The 20,058-nt window shown below is 39.6% G+C and overlaps 1 protein-coding gene across 6 annotated transcripts in view; it reads right to left on the reverse strand.

Annotated features, from left to right (window-relative positions):
- Positions 1-6,700: 6,700 nt before the first annotated feature.
- ip6k1 (inositol hexakisphosphate kinase 1) overlaps positions 6,701-20,058 on the reverse strand; it is a 47,176-nt gene continuing 33,818 nt past the window's right edge. For all 6 annotated transcript variants that reach the window (XM_048255842.1, XM_048255841.1, XM_048255844.1 and 3 more), the window contains 3 exons: positions 11,488-11,669; positions 10,392-10,567; positions 6,701-9,696 (listed from right to left, as the gene is read on the reverse strand). In XM_048255842.1, the coding sequence (XP_048111799.1) occupies positions 9,097-9,696; positions 10,392-10,567; positions 11,488-11,669 (958 nt within the window). In that variant the 3' untranslated portion in view covers positions 6,701-9,096. The remainder of the gene's footprint in view (positions 9,697-10,391; positions 10,568-11,487; positions 11,670-20,058) is intronic.

The raw sequence follows: 20,058 nt of genomic DNA on the forward strand, positions 1-20,058 counted from the left end.
TGTAGACTATGTTTCCGTTTTTTTGCAGTACCATGTCCCTTACATGACATGGCCCAGTGTCCATGTAACATGCATGCAGCAAACCTAGATATGAATGTGATTTCAGCCCGACTTTCAACATTTCTTTCAAGAAGACACCTATGGAAGACACGTAAACCACAAAGACCCGTAACGAGGGATCTGTAATGTTGGTTACCTAGCAACCAAGACGCTGTCTATTGAAAAGGGAACTATTTTTTGATGCGTAAGAACGATGTTGAAATTAAAATTTTTAAACAATAATGGGGTGTTTTCAGATTATTTAGTTTGTGGTAGAATTGTTGTATAAAAGCAATATAGCATTTTCGTGATCGTGGGATTGGTCATGGATATTCCCACAGCTGTTGTTGCCTGCCCGGGCCGCCGGCCTCGGGCTACGGGCCTAACAACACCCGTGTGAATATCCATGACCAACCCCACTCTCACTCGTGCTATATATTGCTTAATTAGTTAAGAGAAGTTCAGGTGCTAACTAGAAATGCAATTCCGAGGAATTACATGAGGGGATGCAGTCTGCTGGTTAGGGTGTTGGTGGAGCTGTTGAGCTTGCTGCTAGCTGGTTGGTAGGGTGCTTTTGGAGTAACCAAATTTGAATATTGTGTGACATGGCATTCTTGAGATATCATACTCAAGGTGTTTTTGACCTTGACATTTGACCTTCAACCTCCAACTTCAACTCACTTCATCTTTGAGTCCATAAAAACACTTGTACCAAATTTGAAGCATGTACGTCAAGCCGTTCTGGAGATATAATGCTGAATGCATGAGATATGGCTGGGACTTTTATTTTGACACACAGGAAACACTTTAACAGGATGTGTAGTTCAGGTAGAGCTAGATTGTATGCTTAGAAGCTGAGACAGTTGAATTCCTCACAGGTGACACCTGTGCCAGTGTTCTGATTAGCCTGGGAACTGCTCTGAGAACTACTTAACGAGCGCAGCTGGCTCTATTATGACATCACAGCCCCCATTCAAGTCTATGGGGGAAAAATACACTTTTAATTACAAATATCTCAAAAAGTATAAACTTCTCAAAAATGAAAAACGGATAGGACGGTAAAGCCTTGGAAGATCTACGGAACGGTGCTTCAACAAAATTTGTACGTTAAGCGGTTTGGGCTGAATAGCGTGCACAAAAATGTAAAAAGAAAAATAATAATAACTAGAAGAAGGAATTACCAGTGCATGAAAATGCTTAAGTTGTGATGTAAAATATCATGTATAGTTAAAACAGATAATACAGAGATGGTTACTACGGTGATGCTAGGATAGACATGGTGGTTGCATAGCTTAATAAAAGTTGATAGTTTAAAAGTAGACTGTTTAAAAGCTGAATGTAGATAGTTTAAAAGTTGTTGATAGACAGTAGATAGTTTAAAAGTTGTTGATAGACAGCTAGTTTAATAGATAGTTTAATGATAGTTTAAAAGTAGACCATTTAAAAGTTGAAGGTAAATAGTTTAAAAGTTGTTGACAGACTGGAAGTTTAATGAATGTTGATATTCAAATAGTTTAATGGCTGTGTATAGGTAGATATTTGACGATAACTGAAAGTTGGAATGGCTCTAATGTTTGCTAGCAGTTATGCTAAGATTTTTAACTATGCTAACCATGCTACTTAGCTAATGATTTATAGCAGTGCTAGCAATGCTAACATGCTAACCATGCTACTTAGCTAACTTAACTAACGTTTTCTAGCAGTTTTGCTAAACATGCTAACTATGTTAGCATGCTAACTATGCTAATTATGTGACTTAGCTAACCTAGCTAATTATTTTAATAGTTATGCTAACTATGCTAACTAGCATGTTAACTATGCTAACATGCTAACCATGTGACTTAGCTAACCTAGCTAATCATTTTTAGCAGTTATGCTAACAATGCTAACTATGCTAACCATGTTACTTAGCTAATATTTTAGCAGTTTTGCTAAAAATCCTAACTAACATGCTAACTATGCTAACCATGTTACTTAGCTAATCATTTTTAGCAGTTTAGCAAAAAATGCTAACTAGCATGCTAACAATGCTAACATGATAACTATGCTAACCATGTTACTTAGCTAACTTAGCTAATCATTTTTAGCAGTTTTGTTAAAATGCTAACTAGTATGTTAACTATGCTAACTAGCTACAGTGGGTAGGAGTCATAGTTGATGACAAGTAACAATTACAATGGCTGAACAGTTGAAAAGTTCAGTAGTTTAAAGGGTTAAATTGTTTAACAGTGAAATATTGTAGTGAGGACTTTTATTTTGAAACAGTTTTTTGGCAGAGGAAACAGTTGAACAGGATGTGTAGTCTGAATAAGGCCAGTTTGTATGCTTAAAGCCTGAGACTGGCAGTTGATTCAGGTGGCCTGAACACCTGCCATAGGATTCTAATTGCTTAACGGCCGTATTATGATGTCACAATCAGCAATGTTAAGTCTATGGGGATTTTTAAAAAGTTTTTCTTTAATAGTTTAAAAAGTATAAAAGTTTCAAAGTTGAAAAGACATAGCAGCTTGGTCCGTTTGAATACCCACGTTACATAGTTTGAACGAAGTTTCTAAGTTAAACTGTTCAAGAGAAATTGCGTACGGAAAAAGTGGTAAGCGGAATAATAATAATAATAAGTTGTTGTTGCCTTGGAAGATCAGTACAGTGCATTTTTAACTGTTCAGCCATTGTAACTGTTACTTTTCATCAACTATGACTCCTACCCACTGTAGCTAGTTAGCATGTTAGCATGCTAGTTAGCATAACTGCTAAAAATGATTAGCTAAGTAACATGGTTAGATAGTTAAGATGTTAAGATTTAGTTAAAGCATTTTAGCAAAACTGCTAAAAATGATTAGCTAAGTTAGCTAAGTAACATGGTTAGCATGTTAAGATGATATAAGATAGTTAGCATAAGATAACTGCTAAAATGATTAGCTAGGTTAGCTAAGTCACATGGTTAGCATAGTTAGCATGTTAACATTATTAGCGTGTTAGTTAGCACAGTTAGCAAAACTGCTCAAAATGATTAGCTAGGTTAGCTAAGTCACATGGTTAGCATAGTTAGCATGTTAACATTATTAGCGTGCTAATTAACATAGTTAGCAAAACTGCTCAAAATGATTAGATAGGTTAGCTAAGTCACATGGTTAGTATAGTTAGCATTGTTAGCATGTTAGTTAGCATAGTTAGCATAACTGCTAAATATGATTAGCTAGGTTAGCTAAGTTACATGGTTAGCATAGTTAGCATGCTAATTAGCATAGCTACTAAAAATGATAAGCTAAGTTAGCTAAGTCACATGGTTAACATAGTTAACATTGTTAGCATGCTAGTTAGCATTGTTAGCATAGTTATCATTATAGTTTTGACTAAACTATTAGAAAACATTAGCTAAGTTAGCTAAGTCACATGGTTAGCATAGTTAGCATTGTTAGTATACTTGCTAAAAATGAATAGCTAAGTCACATGGTTAGTATTTTAGCATAACTGTTATACATTATTAGCTAAGTTAGCTAAGTTACATAGTTATCATTGTTAACATAGTTAACAGCATTAGCATTATTAACATTAAAAAAAACTGCTAGAAAACAGTAGCTAAATTAACTAAGTAACTTGGTTAGCATTATTATCTTTGTTAACATAGTTAGCATAACTGCTAGAAAACATTAGAGCCATTCCAACTGTCAGTTATCGTCAACTATCTACCTAAATAATTTAACCTTACACTATCTACCTATCTATTTAACTGTTCAGTCATTCCAACTATATTAAACCTCATCTACCAAGCAACCAATATAGTTTGTTTTTACTCTGTATGATATTTTACATCACAACTTTAGCATTTTCATGCACTGGTAATTCCTTGGAATTGCATTTCTAGTTTGATAACAGTTGGCAGAAGTCATAGTTGATAACAACTGACAGTTGAAATAGCTGAACAGTTAAATAGTTGAGTAGTTTAAATAGTTAAATTATTTAATAGTGAATTATTGTAGTGAGGACATTTATTTTGAAACAGTTGTGGGCAGAGGAAATAGTTGAACAGGATCTGTAGAGCCAGATTGTATGTTTAAAGCCTGAGACAGAGTATATAGTTTAAAAGTTAAATGTAGATAGTGTAATGGATGTTGATAGACAGAAAGTTGAATGGATGTTGATAGGCAGATTGTTTAATAGATGTTGATGGGATAGTTTAATGGGTAGATGAGTGAATGGTTTGAAGAGGATGAATGGATAGAAAGTTGGATGGAATGTGCCTTATATCCTTGTAGAATGGAGATACACAGAGAGAGTTGGCCTAATTGAGCAGAAAGCAGTTGATATAGGTGCAATCAGTTTCACTAGCTTTTTGATGGGACCTAGTTGAGCAGCTGAGCAATGCATTTTCATGCAATGTAATAATAATAAGTCTCCGGATTTCAATAGAGGGGATGCACCCCCTTTAATTATGAAGGGGAGTTGTTAACTTCTCCACAGTTTAAAATAGCACGCTATAGTTATTTGTACTTCTACTGATGATATTTGTCTTGCTTTGCATATTTCAGAATTATACTTGTGGAGCATGTCTTTATGGTCTTTATTTCATAGTGGATCTGAAGTTTGCATTTCCATTTTCGTTCTGTCTTTCTACATTCTCTTTTTAGGATTTTAACCATTTTGTTTCCATGGTGCTTTTTGTTTGTCCATAACTGTCTTGAATTTTAATGGAGCAATATCATCCATAATATTTGCCATTTTTGAATTAAAGTGATCCAGTATATCATCTACTGATTATGACAGTTCACTAGATGTCTGTGAGTGCACTTGTGTGTTCATTTATGGGTCTCCTTTTTACAATCATATATCTGTTCTGAGTGTGTGGGGACATAGACACATTAAAGAACACACAGAAATGATCGGATAAGGCTATAGGTCTTTAACTGTTGTAGAGACATTGAGACCCTTTGTGATAACAAGGTCGAGGGCATGGCCAAGAGTGTGTGTTGGCCCCTGTACATGCTGTGTTAGGTTGAAGGTATAGAGTAGTGCATTTAATTCCTTAGCATAACCATTTTCAGGATTATCCAGATGCAAGTATAGATCCCTTGATAAGACAGTCAAACTCTATGCAGATGGTTGACAACACCTAACTCTTCAAGAAAGACTTTAGCTGAATGTTTTGGAGGCCTGTAAGTCAGTAGTAAAATCTGAGAAGATTTAATGAGTGCACACAGGTATTCAAATGATAAGTCACTCAATGATGATTGATCCCCCTCCTCTTATATTTGTTCTGCAAACTTAGAAAGCTGAAATGGGGAGGCTGATTCGATGAGGGTAGTAGCAGTGTTTGCTTGATCTAACCATGTCTCAGTTAAAAGTAGAAAATTGAGGTTGTGTGTGCAGATCACTGATTAAAAATGATTTGTTTGAAAGAGATCTTACATTCAGTAGTGGTAGTTTTACTCGAAGTGTTGATGCAATATAAACCGCAGGGGAGTTTTGTGGTTGTTGTGGTAGGCCTACATACAGTAGGAGATTGGAGTAGTTGGTTTACCCTGTAAGATCGATGCTCTTGACTCGTTCTATTGCTAATCAATACACGAATAGAGAATGTCATGGGCCTACTGGGTCCCGACATGTTCTCAAAACTACTGTCAGTACCATTTCTATTGCAGGGACCCCGGAAATATCAAACAACCATTTTGCAATCAGAGTTAATGATTTAATTCCTGCTGTTTTTGTCAGTATTGTCCACTGCACATTCCATGTTATGTCCCGGCTGACAATATGACTGCTGAGAAGATTCTTCTGAATGGGGAGGGGGTGACTTTTTTGGTGCTGTAAAGGTTGGGAAAACAGTTGAAGGTCTCGAGCTGATATAACACTGCATGTCAGTTTGCAGGGGATCTGCTGATGGTATTGGGGTATTAAAAAGCTGCCTGGTTATTGGCATCATATATGCTGGGGTGGAGATGGTGATGGGTATTAGCATGACTTCTTTCCTGATAGCGTCTCAGCAGCCTTGGTAAGTGATATAGATTTCTGCAGCACTCCAATATAGCCTATCCCCTCATGTTCATTTGTTCCAGTGGATGTGGCTGGGCATTATTGAGTGGGCTGTTTATGTTCCTCCAAGGTCTTTATTCCAGTGGGGGCTATCAGGTGATTGTCCGTGGGCCCTACAGCAGGGGGGTTCCAGCATGACTCTGTTTCAGCTTGTGCAGTGTTTTGGTTTAGCTGAGTTGTTGATGTCTTGTTCTGTCTGTACGGCTACTGAGCGCTTATCAGAGGGTCGGCAGAAAAAAATGCTGGGTGGTGCAGAGAGAGGCGATAGTTTTCAAGATTTTGGCCCCAATTCAATCCAAAGTAGTAAGACATCCCCTGTAATATGTTTATCCACCTGGCATTCATAAAATTATACAATCATGTGCATGCCATTGTTAACTGTAGGGAATAAAAAATAACGACGGGTGGACAACCTTTAACTTAGTCAAGTTTCAGCCCCTTCACCGCAGACACCACGATTTGCCATAACATGGAGTGCTAATCGTCACCACACCCACCTACCCACATCTGAAGGGGTGCTTATGTTTAAGGTAAGACATGAAGTTGGCAGCTGGCAATGGCTAGCTCACAGCCTACAAATGAAGACTTGAGATAAACATTATAAGATATGGAAATAACGACATTAAACAGATTCATTTCTTAAATAAATGTTTTATAGATCACATTCAAAGTTGTCATAAAGATGTCATATTATATATATATATAGGTTTTTCTTAAAAAAATATCCATCCATGCAACAACAAAAGGAAACTCTGGGGGGTGGGGGGAGGGGGTAATAGTCATTTCTCTACATGTAAATATATCTAACTTCTCTGGAAAGATACAAATCTACCACAGATGAGGGCTTTTCCTTTTTATCTAAATCATTTGAACATGTGGACTCATTTCCCTTCAACCCCATTGCTGGATTATCATATGCTTGGCACATCTCTTCACTTCAACTGTAGGAACACTTTTTTTTGTCTTTCTCTCTGACTACTAAAAGCCCATAGGCATTTTTTTTTTTTTTTTTAAAAAGAACACAAAATTCATCCTGAACCAACCAAGTAGTACCTAATCAATTATTACTGTGGGGGTACCAAAATAACCTTTGCAGTTGGCTTAACCATCCACTCCTGGTCTCATTAAACTTTGAACATTATCTAGTAGTGCTAAATTGTATTCGAATAACAGCTTCCTACTGATAAAAATATCTCACTGCCCCATAATATTTTTGTGTCTTCATACAAGTTAAAACGTGAGCATATCTTCAATAAATAAGGACAGGGTCATAACTAGCACAGAAAGAAACATTTGCTTAATGTGGACTATGGTACAACGGCTGCTGTCCAGATCCATCCATTGATCCACTATGATCAGTGCAAATGAACAGCACTTCTTGAACAACAGCTGTACTGTAATATATGGACCAAGTGAACTGCAAGAACCCTGTGGACTGGCCACTGTCTCTTGAAAGTCGGACATAGATTTAACTGAGTGCGCTTTTATATCAAGGCCATTACTGCAGACAAACATCGGTACGCTCACAAAGTGCTCTGAAGGAATACATATGGCCACTGTAAACTACTGCTGGAGTGTTCTGTGCAAGGGGTAGGAAATTAATGAGTCCACTTCTTAATATACCAACAGGATCAATGAATACAGTGTACAATGGCTCCAATAACACAGAGGACATCCTATGAGTGTCACAACAGGGGAAACATCCCAAAATTAGTGAGGACAAGGAACGCAGGCAAAACAAAAAAGAAAAGCTGTACGGGAGGAGATGGAGTTAAGTTCTCAATGTGTTTCTGTACATTTTGCTACATGTGCTGATGGAGGACAAGGACACTGAAATTGGTGTTATTAATTTATAGACAGTCCCTAAGCAATAACCCCAAAAGAACAAAATTGAAAGAAAAATAAATTAAATCATGCCTTCCAATGTTTTACAGTGCAAATGGTATGGTATGAGGAGTACTTTCTCTTTGGATTTGACAAAAAAGTATTTTGTAACACAAGGGAGCCCAACCATAAGAAGCAGGATCAGGCGTGTGTATACATACTGCCCCCCACACACACGTAGAGGCAGGTCCACTACAATTACAAAAGGATGATAAAACCAAAAACAATAAAAAGAAAAAGAGATGGCTGTCTCCAGAAGAACAGGCTAAACTGGAAAAGTAAACAACAACAAATGCAATGACAGCGTTAAAATGGAATTGGATAAGATGGCTACAATAAAGCAAAATTAAAATAAATAAATGACCTGTTTATGTAATTCCCAAATAGACTGTGGGGTAATTTTTCCACTTAGTCTATAAAGTGGTGGGATAGGTTCACCTTCTTTTGGTTTCGTATAGATGAACCTGGTAACCTCAGAACTCCCTTTACAATACAGCTCTTCTCATCCCAGGGAGGATGAGGGCTGTTCCACTGGCTTGCCCTGCTTGGTAATACTGCTATGGAGGATGATTTTTTCTTTTTTTTTTCTAAGACCCCCACGCCATCTAATGAAACTGCCTGAAAGTGTGATCACACAGACTTGTCCCAGCATAACAAACCCCACAGTGTAGCAGCAGGGCCTGACCCTAAACTTGCCCTGAGCTGTGGCTGTTTGGTGAATACACACCTACTTTACAATACTACGGCTTGGCCACATGGTGGCAACATGCCCTCTTCACATAGTGGGCCAAAGCTGTTCATATCCATCAGGGAGTAGGGACTGCAGCCTTTTTGTCCAGATTGCTGGCCCTCAGCATCATCCTCGCTTGTGGTGGCTGAGGAAAGAGCTCTCCAGAGTCTGTTTGGCTGCATCCATGCAAAGCGGCTTCTCCCCATTTTTAATGTGCTTTTACATCTCACAGATGTCTCTTAGTGGTCAATGTCCAGTTCTTTAAGGTAACATCAAGGATAGGCTTTGTGAAGAGTCAAATTGAAGTTGAGGTTGGACATACAGAGGGAAAGAAGACCAGAGACAACGAACAAAATGCAGAAGGAAAGGTAAAAAAACACAGTTAATCAAGTGTAGAGGGCTGCTTATGTCAGTTACTTGCTCTCTTCACTGATGGCCTCCAAGATCTTGATGAGGCTTTCTAGTCCAAACACATAACCCCGATCAGGCCCATCATGCACCGTCTGGTCATCTCGGAAGCCTTTAAAGGTACTGTGGGCAAAGTCTATCATTCGGACGTCCACGCTGGGGGGCTGTGGATGGGCTTGGTTGTCACAGAGGGGATGAGGGAAGGGGACCGGAGGCTCTTGTGGCCGTGAGAGGAGGTCTATAGGTAGTTGGGCACCTGGAGCAGCCTCCATGGGTTGTGGGGGGCCCTGTGGATTGTGGGGGAGCAACAGGCCCTGACTAGTGTCCTCATTATTGGCTAGGGCTTCAGCTTTGGTCCACACCTCAGCCTCCTTCCCCTCATATATGATAAGTAGTGAGCTGGAGTAAAAGCGGTATGAGGCCTGCCGCTCCAACACTGCCTTCAGACTACGTAGCTTGCTGAGAATGGGCTCAAACAGGTCCCGCCTCAACTGTGCACCATTGTGCATGAACTGGTAGAGAGCATGCCTGAATCCCTCAATGGACAAGCCGCGACCATAATATTTGTTTCTGCACAGATAATGTCCCGTATCCATCTGGTACACCTGCAAAGACGAGGGAAACATAAGAAGATAATGGAACACCCAGGAGGGGTACAAGAGACACAGAAATGCACAAGCACATTTAACTTCAATTGGGCATACTACCAAACACAGAGAGGCAGTCATAAAGAAAATATATATCATGGTCAAAATCATAATCAGGACCCCTGTAATTACAAAACAGGAAAGCCATTAGCTAGAGCTGCTTCCTCTGCAGGGAGGGTATATAACTTCTCTATACTCACTGTCGACAAAGTGCAAAGGGAAGCATAATGCTAAATGCTGATGTACATATTTAGCAGCAGATTATATACATTACGAGACAAATATGTAAATCACACAAGACATCTGTTCAGTAAAAAAAAATATACTGATTTGACTACTGTAACAATACAAACAAACAAAACATTTAAACAGCCCCACAGTGCTAACGATGCATTGGCCACATTTTAGGCCAGGAGCACCTAGTGAATTTAATTGCAACACATTTACATCTATACACTAATATATTTGATATGCTGGTCATAAGGATGTGCTATAATAAAAACTGTACATGATACAAACTTTTCCCACATCACCCATTTGTGTAGTGGCCACCAGGTATGGTGTACTGCATCAGTGCTACAGTACCAATGCTAATGTCTCTCATAAATGGCAGGCTATTGTTTCATCCAAAATCTAAGACATGCATGGCTCACCTGCATACCACAGACCCGCACCCCCAGCGTTGCAGAGGTGCTCTGCTCACATTTCTTCATCTGCCGTGCTGCCTTCTCTTCTGATGCATCATCTCCATGTTGCCGGGTGCCCATTTTCAGGTCAAGGATGCAAGGATAGCTGAAGTGATGCACAACATTCTCCAACAAAAGGAATTCTGGGAGGAGTCAATGGTCAAGGAGTTTTGATTAATATGATTTTGATCAGCATGGTGGACAGCATGGCGTTTTGGTGGTGGTCTGCTTCTCATATGCACATCTGTCTCACTGATGGTGGTAGGCTAATGCAGTGTTTCCCAAACTTTTTATGTCATGCCATGGCAGCTATTAGCGGACAACCTTTTGCTATTTCTATGTTGTTCTCCCGTGGTGTAACTGACTGTTACTTGCAAGCAGGTGCAACATTCCTTGACCAATAAAAATGGTACAAATGGACCAAACAGTATGCAGATAGTCAGTTAGGTACCTAGGTAACTAACATCATGACATTTGATTTAAATAGTTTACAATTTCAGCAATTTTTTTACTATTATTTAACAATAATAAAAAAAAACTGAATATGGCTTTTTCCTGCGTATTCTTTGCAGTTTGGGAAACGCTGGGCTGATGGAAAGAATGGTTTGCCTCAAAGGCGAGTGCAAAATGAGCTTTAGTAGACAGAACAGATAAATAAAATCTTGGCTTCTATGTGGTTGTTTTAATCTTCTGGCCATCCTGTCAAAACAATCTTGAACCAAGGTCAACAAGTACAAAGTGGTCAACAGTTTTAGTGTGTTCCCACTTTCCTTTGCAAATCATAAAATAAATTAGCCCTGCCACCAAGGTCAATATGTGGCAATTTATTTATTATTTATATGTGGTAATTTAACCCACCCCTTTTTTCATAAATACATAGCTTGTGGTTAAAAATGGCTAGCAATTGCAAACAAGTGCATTTACAGAAAGACTTTTGGATCTCTCTTTTTGTAATTCCATAAATCAAAAAATATTGTAGGTAGTCATTCATTTTTTCACCAAGGTTTTATGGATAAAATGTTTTTTGTTTTGTTTTATTTTTTGAAAATGTAAAGCAGGATACTGTAGAGCTTCCTATCTTTAGATTCTGACCGCATCCGGCTAAGCTGTTGTTTGTGACAGCGTAGACTCCAAGGGTTGTGAGTAATCTTCTCTGAGATAAGGCCGCTGTTCCCATCCAGCATTTGGAATGGCACCTCTGAGTGCATCTGCAGTTCAAGTCGTGGGCTCTTCAATTCCTGCAAACTTCAGATCCAGAGTGTAAGAGAGGAAAGGGGATAGGTGGGGGAAGAAGAGAGAACGTTGCAGCTCTTTACTACAGCAAAATAATGTAACGTAATAATGTAATGTAAAGTTTAACCTGCAGCCTAGGCTACTTGCAGACTTGCTAGGTAAGTTTGTTTAACCAACCAAAAATGTTGTGAGAACAATGTTTACATTACATGTTAAACTGTGCCCTGTAGGAAGGAATACTCTAGATGAGGTTATTTTGAAAGACTACATCATCGCTATTGTCTTGGAACACATGCCAGTTTAGGAGCAATTCATCTTTTATTCACATATTACTAGCCACATATCCATGCCACCCCATACACACACAATATACATTTACTACTTTTAATGTATTCTTTAAAGTTGAGCTAGCTCTAGAGGCACAATGAATTTCATTACTTATAATTCCTTTTTTGGAGTACATGACTATAAACTACTCTAACTTCATCAGTATAGGTTCAATTTAAAGTTCTCTGTTAAAGCATATAGTTGTAGCCTATACAGTTGTAGGGGTGGGCGATATATATCGTCTGCGATAATATTGTGATTGTAGTTTTAATGATGTGCAAATTTACATTATCGAGTAATTAAATTACTTATGGGGAAAAACACTCAAAATCACGCATTGAAACCCCATACATTCACTAAATCCAGGAGGTGTATGCAAGAGAAGCCCCGTTGCAGCAGAGCAAGTGTCACATGATCGCTAGTGGGTCCACGTTGTCACACACAGGCCTAATGTTTATTTTGTGTAGCGAGATCAAGACGCGGGCCTACTTGGGATTTTGTGCAGCTACTTTTGTTCACGTAGCATTGATGAGACAGTCACATTTTTTCCTACATGGTATTATATGGAGAGAAAACACTTGCCTTTGAGTATTTTAATAGTCAGTTGTAAACAAAGAACTCTTCTCATGTAACCCTTTTGCAGTGTTGTATAAAGTACTACAAAGCAATACTTGAGTAAAAAAAGTATCACACTAGAAAAAGACTTTGGTAGAAGTGAAAGTTACCTTTTAGAATATTACTTAAGTAAAAGTCTTAAAGTATCTGATATATACTGTACTTAAGTATCAAAAGTAATTTTCTGATATTTAGTGTACTTAAGTATTTGAAGTAAAAGTAAAAAGTAAAAAGCAAGCAGTTTTATTTTGAACTTTTATTGTGAACTTTATTTTGGCTTTCTTATAGTAAAGCATAAAGCATATTCAGGGTTCCCATATCTTCTTAATCTCACTCATCAAATCAAAATCACATTCTTTTCTAGGACTTTTCAGGCACAATTCTCTTAAGTTCAAAGAACAAACAGCATATTTTTAGAGCTGACATCAAAAAAAAAAAAAACAGAAACAGAAATGTCACTTTTGCATGAACTTCAGGTAAAAATGAAAAATAAATAACTTATTTCTTTAAAAAAAAAATGACTTGCTTGTAGGGAGAAAATTTTGGTCATGTGGTATGAGCATTTCTAGGGCTTTCTCCCCAGGTCACCATCTCACTCTCACACACACACACACACACAGGCCACCTAAGTCCAGCTACTAATATGCCAGTCATTAGTTGAAACTGAAAAGGTGTCTGTTCATCTTCAAAAGAAGCTGGTTTTCAAAGTTGCCAGAATTCAGTGCTTGGGAGTCTCAGGCCCAAGACCGGCCCACGTTTTCCATAGTGGTGGAATTTCAGCTCTTACTATCCTGTAGTTTTTATTAGTACCATGGTTCAACAAATGTGTATATAATAACCTAATATAAAAAACCTAATAATATTTAACTAAGAAGTTAACAAAAAATATTCCACTATTCCACAAGTTAACAAAAACAGAAAGAAAGAAAGAAAGCCTTTGAAATGTAGCCTATCCCACGCTTCCACAAAGAGAAAACTTTTTGGAAAAGACGGGCTATATGGACCCAACCAAATCTTTTTGGGAGGGGAGAACTCCCTCACGTAGGTAAAACCCATGCAGAGGCATTGCATTGGTGTCATGCACAGAATGCGGAACGTGTCCTACTTTAAGAAAAGATAGGCTAACGTGACAAATGTCAATATTGTTTTCCTCGACCGGCCCAAAAGTGAAGCGGCCCACCGGGAATTCTCCCGATTTCCCACCCCGGGCCTGATTCAGTCTTACTCTTCTTGAACTGAAGACAAGTCCTGCGATGCTAAATAGCCTTTCACAGGCCGCTGAGGCAGATAGCGGAGTGTTCAGCTTCACAGAAAGCTGCCAATGTACAGAAACATTCCTTGCAAATACGGCCACGGGTGTATGACGTTATCTTCACCACTACCCTGTTCACCGAGTTCACCACTATCGTCCAGGTAGTCGTCTATGATAACGGGAGGTCCTCTAGTAGGTGCTCGTGCTTCCATGGCGGTTTCAGTTGTGCTTCCTCCTCCTTTAGCAACAAACAAGCGCTGAAATAGAGTGCGGAGTGTGCGTAATGCAATCTAGGAGCAGTTATTCGCCAAACCTCCCTTATTGCAATCGCACACATTTCTTCTAATTTTATGTTTTAGTAACGAGTAACGAAGATGCTTAGTGGAAATATAACGGAGTAAAAGTATAAATTTTATCTAGGAAATGTAATGGAGTAAAAGTGAAAGTTGACAAATTTAAATAGTGAAGTAAAGTACAGATACTTAAGTACAGTAACGAAGTATTTGTACTCGTTACATTACAAGACTGCCCTTTTGTAAATGGACTGACGTTTGCTCTAAATATCTACGTGTATCGATTATGCTAACTGTATGTAACTGTGCATCTCTATGGGATTTCTCATATACATTAGCCATAAGCTAACGCATTAGTTTCTATTCTGTAACTTGGAACGCTTTCTCTTAAACAAAACATTGAAGGAAATAACCGACAGGGTTGGGTAGTAACGGATTACATGTAATCTGGATTACAAAAATCAAGTAACTTTAATCAGCCCATTACAATAAAAAAATTGTATCAGATTACAGTTACATTGTTGGGGATTACCTGATTACATTTTATCATGCAAACAATGCAACTTTTTTTATGATAGCCTGGCTATCTTTTAACTTACTAACTTATTTACTAACTTATTTACTATTGGGGCAGGTCTCTCGGCACACTGCCTGATCTTTTCCTCCTAATCTTAGGTAGGTAATAGGTAAACTATGCAGTATTGGCAATTTCCTTAGTGTTTTCTCAGTTTTTGCTTCTTTTTCGCTAGCTCTGTCATGACGAATGTCTGAGAAACTCCATTGCTACAGGAATGCTTTACTCAGAGCAAAGAGATTTCTTAGATGTAATGAAATAATAAAGACAAATATAGCCGCAAGCGGCAATGGCGGGCCCGAGCACCTGCGGGCCGCAACCCGTGACATGTCAGAATCCAACAAAGCACCGACGTGGTGAGTTTTTAAAATGTACATATTTCATGCGTGTGCTATTGGTTTTTGTATTTTATTTTCTGCCACATTTACTTGCTTGGCCAGGTGGAGGCTTAATGCAAGGCAGGCCCATTATAAATCACTAGATGTACCGCAGAGCGGTACAAAATATGACCGCCGCCCAGTCCAGCACATTTTTTCCACAAAAAGAAATCACGCTGAAAGGCCTATATGATTCTAACTGTCTCACTAAATTGCAGTATCCACACTCAATTCTCACTGGTATCTGCTAGACAACAAGTACCAAAACATGATTAGTTCATAGATTTCACATGTGAAATTCATTTTATACAACCCCACCTCCATCTTGCCTGTTCATAATTCTGAGAAATTCTTGTTTGTGTTATGTTTATGTTATTTGTGTGGGTGAGAGTGTGTGTGTGTGTGTGTGTGTGTGTGTGTGTGTGTGTGTGTGTGTGTGTGTCGTGCGTATGTGCCTGTGCATGCAAGCGTACATATGTCTACTGTGTGAGTATGTGTCATACGTATGATTACTTTGAATGTATGTGTGTGTGTGTGTGTATCTGTTTGTGCACATGTGTGCACATGAAATTGGTTAACATGACCCCTGGAGGCAAACATACGGAAAAAAATGGTCATCCTAGGCCCTACAGTTCTCAAGATATTCACAGAGAACTGTGTCTGCCCTACCCTCCTTTCCGGGGGTCCAGTCCAGCAGGGGAGCTACAGATCAAAACGAAAAATGACGGTTCCATGCTATCCATGTGGGGGTACATGCCCACCAAGTTTTGTGTACCCCGGTCTTTCAGGGTCCCGGGAATCCTTGTTGGTGTACGTCACTAATTGTACACATAATTTATTTTATTGTAAGGCCCCCCATGAACGAAAGTACACAAAACTAGGCATGCATTCGGAGGGCGTCATAATGATCCTACACTTTTAATTTCGTGCAGTTTTGACCTTGTCAGCCAGAGATATTGTGATGAAAACACCCCCCAGGATGGCACTCCAGGTATGGGAGAGCATATATGCTCCCTCATCTCTGTTCATCGTCTTGGGCTCCGCTTTCTTATTTTAATCGCCTTCTTTATCCAGCGGTGGTATCGGTTGTTCTCCTGCTTAACCCTTTAGGCGCCAGAGGTTTTTTTCCGAAACGATCAATTTTGACATCTTCATTTCAAAAGGCTATATCTTAAAAGTGATAAGAGATAGACTTTCTATAAATTAGAGAAATGTTAAGGATGACCCAACGTTTATGTAGAGATGAAATGTTTATATCTAATTTGCATATTATGACGTCATATGGTGGCGGCCATCTTGGATTATAGAATTTTCATGAAAAGTCGCATGTTTGAATGATAAAATGCACCACTTCTTTTCCCCCAAAATGTCCCTCACCTTCTGTATGCTATATTGCACAATACTGAATGCTCAGGTAAATAGTAAGTAGTGAACAAACTGTGTAAATCATTCCTAATAAATGGCAGAAACAAACCAAATGCATGTAGCAGTAGACTGGCCTTTTGCTGTAGAGATTTTCCATTTACTACATACAGTAGGCACTCTGATTCCATGTATGGGGCACATATATATTATTCAGATGACACACAAACACAAGTAGACAAGACCTGTTTAGTTCAAAAGCTCATTTGCCACGCCAAGGCACAGATTAGGAGTGAGATGATGAGACAAGACAAGAGACAATGTTAGTATTTTTTTTCTTTTTGTTGTTTTTGTTGATGTTTTTTTTCTGCCTCGCGCATGCCGAGTGGAGAGAATTTGCGCAGCTTGGACTAGGCCTACTGTCATTCTCATTGCGACTCCCCACACTGCCACTACGTTCCCCCCTAACTGTCCTATGAGCACTTTCGACCTCGTCTAACATACCCAGTGGCATTAGACAAAGGCTCCACCACGCGTTACTGTCAGCCGATTGTGGAGAGGCACAAGACAGAAGCTAAGCTATGGACATTAGGCTACCTCCAGCATCGTCCGCCACACCACTAATACCCTGCTAACTTACCCGATGAACACCAACCCGTGAAACATTATTCCCACCAGTGACATTGGGCAAACGATTCAACGTTTGTGCTTGGTGTAAGCTAAACTATGGGGTAAACTCTCACTTTGTCCAGCTGCATCATTGCAAGGCAGGGACGCATCTGAAGCCTCACTAAACGAATCACCGTCATTTCCTGAAGGCAGATATTCCCCTTCAGAATCAGGGTCCGCGAATAGAAGACCCAACACTTCATTTCAGGTAAACTTTTTTGATGCCATTAGACGATAATCTAATGCAAATACTCGCTGACGTTGACAATATCGCTCTGACAAAGTGGCTCACACGCACACTAGCTCCGGTATTGCACGCACTGATTCAATGCGCTGTAGCTCAAAAGTTTTGTTTAAACCATGACCTTTTTCGGACTCGGGGATGACGTATGACTTGTCTGCCATCTAGTGGAGTGGAGGTCGAGCGAAATGACACCCTATTTGACTAAATCGGCCGTTTTATTCAGTACCGCACCTTGTCGAGTAAACTCGACAGTGGCGCCTAGAGGGTTAATGACCTCAGTCTGTTAGGTTAGATAATCGCACCTCCTCAACCATCGAACACCAGTGTACCACAGGGATGTGTGCTGAGCCCTCTTCTCTACTCCCTCTTCACCTACGACTGCACACCTGTACATGGCTCTAACACCATTGTCAAGTTTGCAGATGACACTACGGTGATTGGGCTCATCAGCAATAACGATGAGACGGCCTACAGGGAGGAGGTCCAGCACCTAACATCGTGGTTCACTGATAACAACCTGGCTCTCAACACCAAGAAGACCAAAGAGCTCATTGTGGACTTCAGGAAGTTTAAAGCTAGCACACACACACCCATTCTCATCAACAGGACTGAGGTGGAGCATGTCACCAGCTTCAAGTTTCTGGGTGTCCACATCTCTGAGGACCTCTCTTGGACCCTCAACACCTCTACCCTGATCAAAAAGGCTCACCAGCGTCTCTTCTTTATAAGGTCCATCTGTCTCCTCAGATACTGCAACATCTGCCAACTGTGTCACAGTTTGGTATGGCAACTGCTCTGCCCACAACCGGAAAGCACTGCAGAGGGTGGTGAAAACTGCCCAACACATCACCGGTTCCTCACTCCCCTCCATCGAGGCCATCCAGGGCAAGCGATGCTTGCGCGTAGTGCAAGCGATCATCAATGACTGTTCTCACCCCAACCACAGACTGTTCACCCCACTCCCCTCCGGGAGGCGTTACAGGTCTCTCCGTATCCGAACCAGCAGGTTCAGAGGAAGCTTCTTTCCTGCGGCTGTTACCCTACTGAACTCTAGCTTTGCATCCCGGTGACATCCAACAAACTAAGCCCCCCATCACCCCTGCCACGCCTGATGCCTCCTTGCCTGTGCCTGTTGAGGTGTCCACGACCATGGCAACCTTGACAGGGACAACAAGGAGGCGGACATCCCCCCCCACAACTGCACTACCCTATCCCACCCATCTATTTATTTACAAATGTACATACTGATACTGTAATTACACTTATACTGTACATAGCCATATTCTACTGCTTTTCATCCTGCACATACACCTATTATTAATACTATTGTAATGTTACTGTTTCTGCACTACAATGGTACTGTTACCACACTGCACATAGTTGTACATACTGTACATATCTGTCTATATGGTTCATACTAAATATCCATATTTATTCAGTTTTTCTGTAATATATTTATCTGTTAATACATTGCATATATCTATATTGTTCTTACTACTACTATAATGGTACTGCCACTACATTGCACATACCTGTACATGTTGTTCATACATTGTTCATATTACAGTACATAGCCATATTTATTCTGCTCTTATAAGGTAACTGCTAATACACTGCACATATTTATATTAAATTTATGCTACTCTAAACCACCTTCTGCAAAACAACTGTATACTACTGTCTACACTGTACTATATTTCTTGTCCTGTCTATGCACCACCTGCCTATACTGTGTATATCACAATGCACTTTTCTGCCTTTTTGCACTTCTGGTTAGACGCAAACTGCATTTCGTTGTCTCTGTACTTGTACTCTGCACAATGACAATAAATCTAATCTAATTTAATCTAAAAAAGTATCTGCCTCTGCTTTGCCTCCTTGCCTTTGCCTACGGATCATGCTATGAATAGCAGCAGCAATGTCTGCATAAGTTGAGACATTGTTATTGACCTTCTGGACCAGAGACATTCCATCAATTATTGTTGCTGTATTATATTCATCTGGAAGATTATCTGATAGTGATGCAAGTTTCTGCAAATGCTTTGCAAGTGCTGCTTTAGAGGTTTACCTTGGGGTCCCCTCAGGTGTCGCCAAGGTCCAAGAGGGTGACAAAAGACTTCTCTCATGTCCAGTCTTTAACATGATGGTCTTGCCATGTGCCGGTGTTTTCTTTTTTGACTCATGCTAAATGTCTTTAATTTTTGCTTTGTCAATGTATCATGGAATTTGTGCTTATAGTAGGGGGGCCTATGTGTCTAATTTGGGGACTTGTGGGATTCGCATGTTAATTTTTGGAGAGTATTATATCTTTGTTCTAGGGGTTCTTAAGAGTAGAAAAAACATGTCTCCATTTTTTTTGAAGGTTTTGAAGGACCCAAATCAAAGGTCAAATTCAGAAAAGGTCAAATTTGGTGTTTTGTCCATAAACCTCACATTGCTGGTATTATAGGGTTTGGTGCCAAAAAGCAAAGATATTCCACAAGGTAGTGTGCAAAAGTGGACCACATAAACAATACAACATTATAAAACATTTTTAGGCTGATAATTGATCTCTTTAACAAGAAATTGTCCGCTTAAAAAAATAATACTTCAATATCAATTCATGCCTATTAGTGTGCTTGAGTGTAGGCCTAGCCTGCTCTGCCAGTTTTTGTCTACACCCATTCAGAGCACAAAGTGCAGAGATCT

This window comes from Alosa alosa, chromosome 10 (assembly GCF_017589495.1).
Source record: "Alosa alosa isolate M-15738 ecotype Scorff River chromosome 10, AALO_Geno_1.1, whole genome shotgun sequence".
Classification (NCBI taxonomy): Eukaryota; Metazoa; Chordata; class Actinopteri; order Clupeiformes; family Clupeidae; genus Alosa; species Alosa alosa.